The 13,005-nt window shown below is 43.1% G+C and overlaps 2 protein-coding genes across 2 annotated transcripts; both read right to left on the bottom strand.

Moving 5' to 3' along the window:
* Positions 1–55: 55 nt before the first annotated feature.
* On the bottom strand, positions 56–3,806 carry LOC148651586 (tetranectin-like). The gene is made up of 4 exons (XM_088602106.1): positions 3,515–3,806; positions 3,242–3,346; positions 2,151–2,249; positions 56–978 (listed from the first exon to the last, which is right to left on the bottom strand). Exons 2-4 carry the CDS (start codon positions 3,336–3,338, stop codon positions 578–580), a joined length of 597 nt encoding a protein of 198 aa, XP_088458232.1. The 5' UTR covers positions 3,339–3,346; positions 3,515–3,806; the 3' UTR covers positions 56–577.
* A 2,421-nt stretch (positions 3,807–6,227) lies between these two features.
* On the bottom strand, positions 6,228–12,949 carry exosc7 (exosome component 7). Its single transcript, XM_088602104.1, has 8 exons — positions 12,813–12,949; positions 12,443–12,544; positions 11,941–12,035; positions 10,115–10,280; positions 9,678–9,748; positions 8,344–8,467; positions 7,242–7,397; positions 6,228–6,395 (listed from the first exon to the last, which is right to left on the bottom strand). The coding sequence occupies exons 1-8, from the start codon at positions 12,867–12,869 to the stop codon at positions 6,291–6,293; spliced, it is 876 nt and encodes a 291-aa protein (XP_088458230.1). The 5' UTR covers positions 12,870–12,949; the 3' UTR covers positions 6,228–6,290.
* Between the last annotated feature and the right edge of the window lie 56 nt (positions 12,950–13,005).

Below are 13,005 nucleotides of genomic sequence, written 5' to 3'. Positions count from 1 at the left end.
TCAGGTCATCTAATACGAGCACTCGTTATGGCAGAGGGACGAGGCATGCTTCCAGTTTTTTTTTTCATATATTTTATTAAGTTATCTTTGAACAGAGATTAATGTTCATATTTTCAGTTATACTGTAGCAGGCTAGACATTTGTTAAAAACAAGAGGCTAGCTACCTGAAATTAACTTTCCACTAACAAGAACCTTTGACGTTGAAAGCCTATAGACAGTGTTTCTTTAGCTCTATGATGTCTGCAATGCCACATCGACAGATTCCCTCATGATCGTGAAGCGTTTTCTACAGGAGAATAGCTTTTTGACTGGACAGTAGCAGTAACGCTGGTGCTGGCATCTGTGGCATTCGTTTAGCCTAAGATAAGCATTAGAGTTGAAAATACAGAGGAAAGCTGGAATTCGCTCGTCAATCAATTTTACACAGGGAATGAAGGTGGGGGGAAGTTCGCTACTCCAAGACAAAGCAACCTGTCGGATCATACTTATTCCGCAGCTTTAGAGGATAGTGTTTGAGTGACTAACGGTGGGACCGCACAGGTGGCTGCAGTCGAGAGCAGGGCCAGCTCAACCGCATCAGACGATGTTGAACTCGCAGATAAACGGCTTCTCCGCGCGACAGTTCTCGTCGAACCACTTCCCGTTCGCGGTGCCCGAGAGCACGGCGCAGTTCTGGGCGCGGTCCCCGTCGGGCTGGGTGGTGATCTCGGTCTCCCAGTTCTTGTACTTGACGCTGGAGCCTGTCATGTCCAGCCAGGTGCCCTCGCTGGCCATGTCGTTGATGCCCAGCCAGATCTGCGCCTCGGGCCCGACGCTCCTCCGCATGTAGTCGTAGAGCGAGTCGTTCTCGTCGCCGTGGAGGGGCGTGCTCAGCGTGCCCCCCTTGGAGATGCAGTCCTCGCTGGCCACATGGTACTTCTTCTTCTGGTTCACGGCCAGGAAGCACTTGCCGTGGATCTTGGTGCCTTTCAGGCAAACTGGAAGCACAGGAGAGATGATGAAAAAGCCTCCCGGCTCGTGCGCCTGTCTCTCGCGGTGTCGGGGAAAAGAAAACGGCCGGCTGTGTGAAGCTCAGTACGTATTGCGTGGTCCACCATGTGTCCCGACCTGCTATTTATTGATGATAATAATAATTGCTTACACTTATATAGCGCTTTTCTGGACACTCCACTCAAAGCACTTTACAGGTAATGGGGATCCCCTCCACCACCACCAGTGTGCAGCCCCACCTGGATGGTGCAACAGCAGCCATAGTGTGCCAGAACGCTCCCCACACACCAGCTCTCAGTGGGGAGGAGAGCAGAGTAATGAAGCCAATTTATAGAGGGGGATTATTAGGAGGCCATGATTGGTGAGGGCCAATGGGAAATTAGGCCAGGACACCGGGGTTACACCCCTACTCTTTTCGAGAAACACCCTGGGATTTTTAATGTAAAACCGAGGTCCTGACCCTCTGTGGTCATCTGGCTCGGTGTCTTCATTCGTGTTTTAGTATGTGTACGATTGCCAGTTGCACACCTTCCAAGCTCCTGGCCCATACACAGTAAGAGTCTCCTTTCAACAAGGGACATGTATGAATCCGAGCTGTAAAGCCCAGAGGAAGGAGGTTCAGCTGGGCTTTACTATGTGCATGAGTGTGGGTTACCTTAGACTGAAGGACCGAGCGTAACTCTGGCAGGGGTGTGTGCGTGATGCTACCACATCATGCTCATAGTGTGAAAACTAAGAGTACGACGTCAAACTAACTGTAAAACATGAACTTAAATCATACAGCGATATCTAAAAGCCTTGTGGGTAATTGGATGTGTGCATTTCTAGGAAACAGGTTATGTTTGCATCTGTCCAGTCTTTAAAAATGCTAATTTTGTGACACAAATCGGGCTGCAAAAATCTTTCTGAAAAATATTCCTTTTTCAGCTTGTCAGAACAATGAAGTCAGATTTAAAAAATTGGTCAGTGAGACAAAAGGACTTATCCTTTGATGTGCTACTGCACAAACGTCCATTTTGACCTTTCTGATTTACCCTAGAAAGTTCATTCCTTTCTGAATATTAAAACAGAGCAAGAAAGAGAAAGGTATTTACCAACAGAAAGCAGCCTGAATCCTCTGTGTAATGCTTTGATGTTCACAGGCAATTTGAGACTGTACCTGTCTGTAAAGCCTGCTGCTCCTTCAACAGACTCAGCTCCTGCAAGATGTTATCAATCTGTTTTTTGAGCTCCTCAATCACGGCTGTATTTGTTGCATCTGGTTTAAAGTAAGAAAAGTAAAGTAAAGCAAGATGGACAAAAAAAAACACATCAAAGACATTTTTAGCACCCGCAAGTTACAGAGATACATAATCGCTTCACAACTATATACATTATACCACACATACATGCAGGGTGTATGTGTGTATATTGGGTGTATGTATGAAATACTTTGGCAGATTTCAGTGGAACAAAGTACATATCTCTACATAACCCCATCAAAAAGATTGAAATTAAAAAAGGCACAAAAACCAAACAAAATGTATTAATACTATATCGAGTACAGCCACCACACTCACCCCAAGATTTACTATATTCATTTAACTTAACTAGTTTCCAACAGAGTGGCTCAGTAGCATTTTAGTTTTCAAATTTTTCAGTGTCACATTGCAGCGCACAGATATAGAAACATCTAGGAGCAGAGGAAGCTATCATTTAAATACCTTCTGAACCTTTCATTGACTACAGATTTTCCGGACACTTTCTTGGACCGTGCTGCAAATGTACTGAGTGAAAAATTCAAATTCACAAGAATTACTTTGTGTGTGTGTGAGACATATCAAACCCCAGTAATTTCCAAACACGTTATCTCTTTCCATACTTTACAGAATATAGCCAGGAAAACACTGCTGCTGTTCAATCGCAATGATAACATTGAGGAAGCGTCATCTTTTAATCTGTGCAGGCAATAATATTTAAAGATTGCATTCTTCTGATTATCTACATTCGCTACAATACTTTAAACATCTTATTTTTTGCAGAGTCTTGGTTTTTGCTCAGAAACGACAAGAACATGTATGTAACAACAGTATGTAAGAGTTGTAGAATATGGAAAGCCTGATGGTTTCCTTTCGTCTCTCTCTGCTGTCTCGGAAATCTGAAAGAACCCCGTAACATTTGTGACGCTTCTGGGTTTCTGGGGTTGCAATGTTTAAAATGTATTTAAAGAAGAATAATTCCGGGCAGAAAAAGAGAATAGCAACCACCTACCTTTCTTCACAGGTTTTTTCTTTGGGGGGCTCTGTTGGAAAGAGGCGTGTAGGAAACACAGGACACAGAGCACCACAACAACTCCTCTGAAAGCCATGGTCAGACCTGGAAATGCACAGCGCAGCGACAGAGCGCTCCAATTTATCTTTCTTTATGCCAGAAAGTGGAAAAACACTGTAATCAAAAACTTCTGCTCAATAAATCCGTCCAGTGTGCAGAGTCCAAAAAACTATTTTATCTCAGCTGCTGCCAGACAGCATTTCACACACTTACCAAGATCACAGGCCAGGGCTGACCAGGCATGCAAGGGTGAGCAGAGCCTGACAAACTCCAAATGTTAAACAGACTCCGTTTTTAACTTCGTGGGGGTGAGGGATAAAAAGCATTGCGTATGAGAGGGACCATTATGAAGAAGTTATTTCAAAACACCAAAGGGGATCATTACTCATGCCCAGTTTGAAACGCCTGGGTAAAATAAAATTGCATGGCACCCATTCGTGAAAGTTCAAATAATGCGATTCGCTGGCCAGATTTGTAGCATATCAAGCTTTTTTTCATGATTGCTGCAATACATTTCTTGCAGTGTTGTAAGCAATCCTACTTATAGTACAGAAAAAGAAAAAATAAATTGTTTCCTAATAAGGAACACCCATGGGACAGAAAACTACCAGCCTTTTATCTGCTCATACATAAATTAAATGGATGAAATGCATTATACAATGTATTTGTTTAGTAAAGCCCTGTCAGTCCTTGGATTTGATACTTTAGTGCTCATTACTAGAGGCCTATTAATTCAATGTACTATAAAATATTCATCTGTATGCATTAAGTGGTGAAACTATCAGCATTATGTGCGAGATATCAAGAGCAAGCACCTGTCTTGTAGTTAGAAGGTGACAGATGCTATGAAAATGAAATTGTTGGGATTGACATACTACACACCTGCTTGTATCACAGGCTGGGAAATGACAAAAGACTACAGAAACAGGATTTGATACCGCAGCTGGTAGCTTAGATGTTCTGAAGTCTTAAAAGGCTTCGGCAAGACAGCAGCTGGAGACAGTTGTAGCAGGGGAAGTCATTCATTTTAAAACTGGGCTTGATTTCTGTAAATTGAAAACTTTCTTGTTGGCTTTGATGGACATACATTCTGCTTCCGAGACTATTGGGAAAACTTTTTTCGGACAAAAATCCACTAATGCTGTTACACATCTTAAGAGTGCAAATGAAAAAGAAAGATGATACTCCAAACGTGTGCATTTCCTCAGCACCGCGATAATATTTAATAAAATAGTCATTTATTTTTAACGTGAATTCATCACACGCAAATAACAAGGATCTCTTAGCTGCTTCCATTTTTAGTTCAGGAACACAAGCCTCTTCCCCGGTCACACCCTGTAGTTAAAACTTGAGATATTCTAAATTGGATAAAATTATATTGTGTTGCTTTCCAAGCACAAGCAGAAATACAGGAACAGCGTAGTTGCTCGAACTGTAATTCAGTAGATCCTAACGAATGTAACAGATGCATGAAATTCCTAATGTAAGAAATAAGAAATTGTATATAGCTAATAAAGTGGATACAGTATGTGAAAGTACTTCTGTGACCCCACCCAGCTGAGTCAATCTCAGTCTAACTGTAGGGCTGAAGCTGCCCAAATGCCCCCCTTCACTTTTGAGAGGAATGAGCCAGGGAGCTGCTACAAGGGTGTGGGTGGAGAGGTGGAGGAGGGGGTGTGAAAGAGATCTGCGAAGGGAAGTCCCAGAAGTGTGCGAGATGAGGATCGAGCCTTCCCCCAGAACTTCTGTTACGAACTCCATGCTCTGGTGTACTTTCCTCGTTAAATGAATCAAATCAGTTCATTACTGGTGAGAAGCAGCTTCTTGGCTTCTGGCAAACGAAAACAAGAAAAACTGAAAGGCACCAACACACACACTCGCGTGGGGTTTTTGCGCCAGGCCCATGCGGAGGTTATGAAGCAGCGGCACTGTTCCAGCTCACATCTGTTTCTTCTCAGCTGGGCTGGAGGCTCTTCAGCTGAAACGTGGCGGGTGTTGCATAATGAAAGCTGGGGCCCCGTCTAGAAAATTACGCATTGCTCTTTCTTTTCCCTACAAATCCTTTCCAAGACACACAAAATTACACTCTGACATTTAAAGATAAAAGCACGCAGCTTCCAGAAAGAACATTCTGGAATTAAGGGTACGCAGGCTCGGGAGAAGGAGGCGTTTTCAGTCTGCAGCAAACTGATTTGCCAGCAGTTACTTTGCCTGGATTGACAAAAAATTGTGGTTGAAATCCTCCATTAGAAACGGCGGTGCTGTTTGGTGCCACATTTTCATTTCTTTTAGCAGACCGAGATCCTCAGAAATCCAGCTCTTTCCTTTAGTTTGCAGCTGTTCCACCTTAAAGGAAGCATGCGTTAGATCCTGAGAGTTACAGGGCAGACAGCCGTGTGCAGCGGTGGATGGGAGCTAGCAAAAGGAAAGATAGGTTTCTGTGTCAAGCAGGTTGGTGGTCCAGTAGCTGGCACTCTTCTCTCCTGAGACCATAAACTAGCCTCAATTCCTACATTTGACACCTCAACTGTTACGAAAAATCCTATGATGTGAAAACATAGGTGTTGTCAGAACTGCACCCTGAATAACATCCATTCCTGTGCCCTCAATCTGGCATGTCCACGTGCTGAAACTGGCCAAGGAGCTTCACACTTCCCCTCTGGGTCTGTTGTGCAGCGGGGCTGCTGGTGCACAACGGCCGCTACACAATGTAGGCGACTTCGGAAATGGGTGAAGTGGGGCCCCTTCTGTAAATTCGGGGTTTGGGGGTGAAAAACGCTACACAAATGCAAGAAGCGAATTTGCCTCTGCTGCTCGAGCTGCCTCCCACTTACACAGACGTTTGGTTACACTCTGGGGTAAGGTAGAGCCACTGTTGTCATTCTGGGGGCTTTGAGCTAAATTAAACACCAGAAGTCAACCTGCGTACACAAAACTAAAGAATTTATTAGAAAAGGTCATTTACAAAACAAGCACCGTAAAGAGGGAATTATCCCAGGAAGCCAACTTTCTGCCTCTTCTTCCCCAAGCTCTCCTCCTTCTGCAGCAGCTCCATCAGCGGGGACTGCAGAGCTTTGCCCACGCGCTTCCCTGTCTGAGGAGAAACAAGACCGCCACGTCAGCTGCTCTGTGCCAGTCACCCGTTCCAGGGTTTTGTCGTAACCTGCACGTATGCTCCGCTTCCAAATCCGTACTCACCTACAAAACCTAAGACGCCCAAGAAAGAACCTGAAGGATTTCTTCAAAATTCAGCAGTGACACGCAGAGGAGAGGGCAGAAGGAGAAACTACGTGGAAGTGCTTTTAAAACCAGGAACAGGAGGCACTTCTGCACCCAGAGGGTTGTGGGAACATGGAACAAGTTACTCTGCCCATGTTGCTGAAGCCAATATCCTGGCTTCTTCCAAGACATGGCTGGACGAGAGCCTTGGGTCTACTAACGACTAACTACCAAACAGGTTAGAGGGGCTGAATGGCCTCTTCTCCTCTTTCTTAAGAATATAAGAATACGAAAAAACGAGAAGGAATAAGAGACCAAAGTTGGTCTGATGCAAGTAACTGACTGATCCGAGAATCTTGTACAGCAGCCTTTTCCTACAGAACAACATTTCTACATTACACTCCACCCACAGACATCTAAGGGTACTCAAATGATATGAAAGAATACTGGCAACCCTGGGATAAAATGTTCAATTTCTGCCTTCATCTGATTTTAAAAAGATTCCTGTTCCTGAAAAGAAACAGACTTTCACAGTTTGCTTTAAATTATTTAAAATAAATAATAATCCAATAACATATTAAATTATACAATACATAATGTATTACACTACAATAATATATTAAATTCTTGAATTTAGTCGTTCTGAACACCGGATAAGCACCAAGAGAAATTCTTAAGCGTCACCGATCGCCAACATGATCTCAGGGAGCTGAAAGCTCACCTCTGTCATTTCAAATATGCTTTCCGGATCCAAGCTGCCTCCGCCAATCTTCCTCACACAGGTGACGGTGCCTCTGCTGGTCACTGAGAGCAGCAGGCAGGCCTTGGAGCACGCCTTCTCCTGGAGCGTAGCATCAACTATGTGTCTCTGGCCAACCTGGAGCGACAGATGCAGAGCGTCACTGATGGAGACTCAGCCGTTCAACCCCTGTGCCACAGGTTCGCTGCTTAACGGGCTGTTTACTAGCTACACCCCAATAGCTCAGTGAAGAGGGCACTCCCACATTCAGTTAACCAGCCGACAGCGCAGCACAGGTAGGAACGCTAACATTTCTGTGTCAGGGGTTCTAAGACAATATTGGACTAATATGGTGCCGCAGTCACCATTCCTCTATGGCACATCCGTCAGGGAGACACTGCGGAGCTTGAGTGACTGACCCCAGGACAGGAAGGTGCTGTCTGTACCGCGGGGGAGCAGACGGGGTTGAAACTGGAACGGATTCCCCTGGCAGGGTCACCCCCCTCGAGGCATCACAATTCCTCTGGACTCTGAACAGCTCAAACCTGCTCTGCGTTCTCAGCTCCTTTGGCCACAACCACCCCCAGCCCACCAAGATATGGTTCTCTGCACACAGGTGTGTTTTGAGTCTTTAAATAATTTCACTCTTCAATACACACAGCTACCCACATGAGGCAGAGTTGGAGTAGATGCACATTTTGAGACACATTAAGAGAAAGAATATACTGCAGTTCAAAACCAAATTAAATGTGCTGCAATACATAAAATGTGCTGCTCAGAAAAATCCCTCTTGTGGCACTTGCGGACGGCAAAAAGTACAAAAGTCACACACCGGGAGACTTGTTAGAATTTTAAATAAAAGCTTGGCGGACTGTCAAACTCAGTTTAAATCTGGAAATGAAACAAGGAATGCAAGAATCCCATCTCATAACACAATGCTTTAAAAATTAAATTCAAAATCTCAAACCTGTGTTAAAACTGCGAATACAGACAATGTGCAATCTACTTATAAACACAGGTGAGCAAAAACGCATGGACACCCCCTGCACCTCTGCCCAGTGGAAGAGATGGGCTGAGAGCATACCTTGCAAAGTGTCACGATACAGGGCACGTTCTCCACACTGAGCCTCATGCAGTCATACGGGTCATCCGAGAGCTCAATTTCCTTGGTACCTTCATCATCCTCCGAGATCTGAACTCTGGGAATTCTGTGACAGAAGACGTCCGACATTGAGTATTGCATCAAGCAGAGGAGACGACAAGGTTTCTGGAAAAAGCTCACTGAGAATAATGATTTCTTAAGACCAAGCAATAGCTTTAAAATCTCACCTGTTCCCAAGAACAAACTCAAAATGTCCTGATCAGATTTACAAATTTGGGGTGTGAACAATCAATGCAATAACATTTTCTGATTGGGCCCATTATATTCACTGTATGTATTACTGATTTTATATTGAAAAGCTCTTTTTTATGAACTAGTTATATTAATTATTGAATACTTACTATATAGACATCTACTCAGTTTCATCTACATGAATTACGGGATATTTTTTAGCAATCATCATTTTTATAACTGTGATTAAAGCATGATATACATCAACATTTGCCAAACATTTCTGCTGCTTGATACGTTTTGGAACTTTTAAAAGAGTTGATCTGGAAATAACATGGGGAAAACCAAGATCATATTTTTAGATGTCTAATCATAGTTTGTCACATTTCTGTAAATCCTTTGGAAAAACCAGAAAATATCTTGAAAACATTACTCTCACCATTACACTTGTGTTCTGACAGTCTACTGAGTTTGTACTATAAAAATCCCCAAAACGATAAAACTGGTTCTGAGCTTTAAAACTGGTTCTGAGCTTTAGACACCCAAAATTTAAAAATGGCCCTCATTCAACCATCAAGATTAATGTAAAATGTTAATGATAAATGACTAATGTTTTGAAATCCCTCCAAATCTCGTTGTTTTTCTGAAACCTTATCATGTGGAAGCTCATTAAGAACTACATGGAACCAGTAACTTGAGAGGCTGAGGGGAAGAAATCTATTCTCAATCAATAATGGGATTGACGATTTTTCTATTTTAGAAATGTAATTTCTTTTTCATCAGTTTAAACACTGTACTCATCCAGGTGGATGCTGCACATTGGTGGTGGTGGAGGGGAGTCCCCATTGCCTGTAAAGCGCTTTGAGTGGAGTGTCCAGAAAAAGCGCTATATAAGTATAAGCAATTATTATTATTATTATTATTATTACTCGCGTATTACAAACCTAGACTTTACATATAATTTAGGAATAGCCTAAGTATTACTATGACATAAGTTTTTATGAGTTGACCTCTCATCTTTGGCACAACCATGCACGTCTTCACAAACCGCTGACATTACAACTGGAACACATGCATTGCCTTACCGTGTGTTAAAGAGGGCTGCTTTAACTGCTACAGAGATGGCATCATACAGGTTTCCATCACATTGCAGCAGCTGGAAAGCAAACATTAGAAGGAGCTTTCAGATGCAGCACCTGGCATTAGAATAAACTCTTACAACAGTTCTATTCATTTGTGCATAAAGAGGTTTTTATGAGTCTCCACCCTAAAACTCATGTTTACAGCGGCAGAAACAAGTAAAGTTTGACCACTGCAAATGCACACCACTTTAGGAATGACTGAAAAAAAAAACATCGGAATACCCTGCAAAGACGAATATTTAAATCAGGGAAAGAAATTACCAACTATAACTCCCTCTCCTTGAGAGACGAAAAATAAAGGCAGTGTATCTTTAAACCTCTTATAAAGAGGTGCAATGCTACGCACTGAATTTCCGAGGCTCTGGAGCGGACGTACTCACCAGCACATCCACATACAGAATCCAGCAGTGCTCCTTGGGGCTGATACAGAGCGCCCGCAGGTCAACGCTGTGGCGGTTGTTGAACACCTTGTACAGCGTGTTACTGATCTCGGTGCCGAGGTCTTCTCCCCCTCGCCCTTCAAACTCTGGGGTTGCGTTTGCCGAGCTGAGGAGCAAGTTTTCAAAAACACGTGAAGATTTGTAGCTCGAACCAGCCCTTAAATCCTGGAGATTTCAGGAAAAGACAAAACAGTTGCGTACAAAATGGACTTACCAATATTGCAACAACCACTATCTGCTACTATAGCATCGTTAACCTTCTATGTTCTCAAAGTGACTCTACTTTGCTTTCCCCTCTTGTCCTTTCCCAGCGTGCAAGACAAGATGTGGAGCAGAGGTTTGAAGAGACGGATTTCTCTGTGCTGGGCAGCACAGCAGTGAGGACTGACAGCTCTAGGACTCTAGGGTTGATCCTGGCCTGGGGCAGCTTCTATTTGGTTCTGCAAGCTTTGCAGGTGTTCACATTGATTGTGCCCAGGTGCTCCACTTTCCTCTGGATGCCCACAGACAAGGCGACAAGGTGTCTCTGGGTTCTATGTGTATGTGTGCAGGAGTGAGCGCGCGCCTCTCTCTCGAGACTAGCTCGCTGTCCAGGATATAATCCTGATTCTATCTAAGCAACACGGATGTCCTCTGGGTCAGCCTCACCAGGAATAATCAGCTTTATCATCAGTGTTGGAACTGAACTCAGAATACACTCCCAACATTAGAAAATGTATTGTTGTGATGAAATATTTGTCACTTCACCCTCTGCCTAAAGAAATTCAGAGTTAATCTGAAAACCATTGATTACTGGTCCTCAGAGTGAGAGAAAACATGTCTGTTGACATTAAAAACCAAAATTCTGTTTCAAAGACTTTCAGCAAAGGCAACAAAAATCCATTTTTAATCCTTTACCTCCACCTACTGGTTGTGTATACGAAGTGTATTCAGTGGAGTGGTTCTTAAATGACAACTGTTTTGATCCAAAATCAAAATAAACACATCCTGGTACGCCTTTGTGTCAGCACTAAGGCCTAACAGCTGACGCTTCAGAAAAGGGGTTTTCAGTCTTATAGACCACCACAGGAGACAACTGCTACCGGCTGGCTTTTCTCAACTGCACTAGTAAAACTGTGTTGTGGCTCGAAATTCCATATCTAACTGAGGAAGCTTACAGAGACAAATGTTCTCTGAAGTAAAGTTAAACTACTTGGATTACACACAGAAAAAAAACATCAGAATAATTTAGCAAAATTTCAAACTCATCATTTGCACCTGAGCTGTGCAGCAGAGAATTTGAGTATTGAATGCAACAGAGAATTTTGACATTTTCATTGAAAAGATAACTTTGGTAACACTATCAGCATTTCTTTTTTCGCTTTATCACTTAGGAATAGTCTGTGTTGATTCAAAATAAAAAGTCAAATTTGAAAGCGTCAGGTTTACCAGCTCGGATATAAAATGTGGAATCCTTCAGGATACTTGTGCAAGACTCTCTGTATGCTCTTAAAATTGAAGCAGAACTACGTATTTTCAGTTATGGTACACTCAGATTCATCCTTCTACTTATCATACACTTTTGAAGAGTTAATACTCTAGAACTTTTTAATATTCAACTGTTGTAACTGTAAGTACAGTGTAGAATTCATATTACTACTGTCACAAGACATTGTGAATTATTTTTACTTTTTAAATTTGCACTGTCAATCTGTGCAACATACAGGACCCAGTGAGAGCAGTGGTACTGTGCTGAAAACTGCTGTTTGGAATAAAAAACAACTTACCAGTCAACAAAAAACTCCAGAAACCCTTCATCTGGCACCATGGGCCTCGGTCTGCCAATCTCTGCTTTGATTCCCACAAGGATATCCGAGTACCCCTGGAGAAACCAAATAAACATCACACCGCGAAGGAGCAAGTAAAGGTTTATTCCCTTGAGAAAGCTTGGGATCCTATTTCAACTCACACTGCAAACAGGCTTATACACTGCTAAATGAAGTCTGAAGCAACATGTGATGTAGAGAATGTGGATGAGCACAATACTCTCTTTTGTCACTCTGTCTGGATAACTCAGATCTCCGCAGTGGTGTTCTAAATGAAGTGTTATATCTTCATCAACAATTTACCCATAAGCAGCAATGAAAAACATGGAAACCTCCATATTTTTATCATGAACACACACAGCCCCTTGTCACTTAGCTCATTTGTCTGAGCGCAGGGAAGACAGTGAGACGCACAGCTGCATCGTTGCCTCTAGAACGAAGGCAGACCGGATGTGTTATTTACCAGTTTAACTCTGGCGGACCCGTCGGTGTTGGACACTACATCAGTTTCAATCTCCATGTGTCTGTAATCTTCACAGCCCCGCCCATCCACTCGCAGGTCATCCTAAAAAAAATACAAAAATAAATCGTGCACGTTATTTTCCAAACAGGTTTCTAAAATCGCTTTCAGCGTGAAGTTGTTAATCGGCTGCCGACTGCTTATTACCAACTGGGTTTCTACATAAGCACTGAAAACAGGTTACTCTCACGCCGAGAGAGAAGTTGGTTTGCATTTAAAGCTCCGTTTCTCCCGCTTAACAAACTCACACACCAAAATTGAACCCCCATCCCCAGCAAAACACAATTTCGTATAATTTTATAAGGTAACTCACCCGAACACCATGCACGATGTAGACCTTCTCTGCTTCGCTGATCTGCACAGTAGCCATGTTTTCTCCGCACCACGTGTGGCCGGGACAGCCGCTACCTCATCAAACTGCGACACGCCGGGGGGCGCGCCAGGTCGGTCCGATTGCGCAATGCTGTGAGGATTTTTGCGGACTTGGAAAAACTGTTGCATATGCT

This window comes from Lepisosteus platostomus, chromosome 12, assembly GCF_059453375.1.
Source record: "Lepisosteus platostomus isolate fLepPlt1 chromosome 12, fLepPlt1.hap1, whole genome shotgun sequence".
Classification (NCBI taxonomy): Eukaryota; Metazoa; Chordata; class Actinopteri; order Semionotiformes; family Lepisosteidae; genus Lepisosteus; species Lepisosteus platostomus.
This window is presented reverse-complemented; position numbering and strand designations above follow the sequence as displayed.

What these genes read in the sequence shown, in the direction of transcription:
- exosc7 (XM_088602104.1), bottom strand. Translation starts at nt 12,869, where the DNA reads ATGGCTACTGTGCAGATCAGCGAAGCAGAGAAGGTCTACATCGTGCAT. An exon ending in GGTCCGCCAGAGTTAAACTG is followed by an intron (nt 12,036 to 12,442) that starts GTAAATAACACA and finishes TGGTTTCTCCAG; the next exon opens with GGGTACTCGGATATCCTTGT. An exon ending in TTCTGTATGTGGATGTGCTG is followed by an intron (nt 9,749 to 10,114) that starts GTGAGTACGTCC and finishes TTTGCTTTCCAG; the next exon opens with CTGCTGCAATGTGATGGAAA.
- LOC148651586 (XM_088602106.1), bottom strand. Translation starts at nt 3,338, where the DNA reads ATGGCTTTCAGAGGAGTTGTTGTGGTGCTCTGTGTCCTGTGTTTCCTA. An exon ending in GAAAAAACCTGTGAAGAAAG is followed by an intron (nt 2,250 to 3,241) that starts GTAGGTGGTTGC and finishes ACTTTAAACCAG; the next exon opens with ATGCAACAAATACAGCCGTG. An exon ending in GCAGCAGGCTTTACAGACAG is followed by an intron (nt 979 to 2,150) that starts GTACAGTCTCAA and finishes CTGTGCTTCCAG; the next exon opens with TTTGCCTGAAAGGCACCAAG.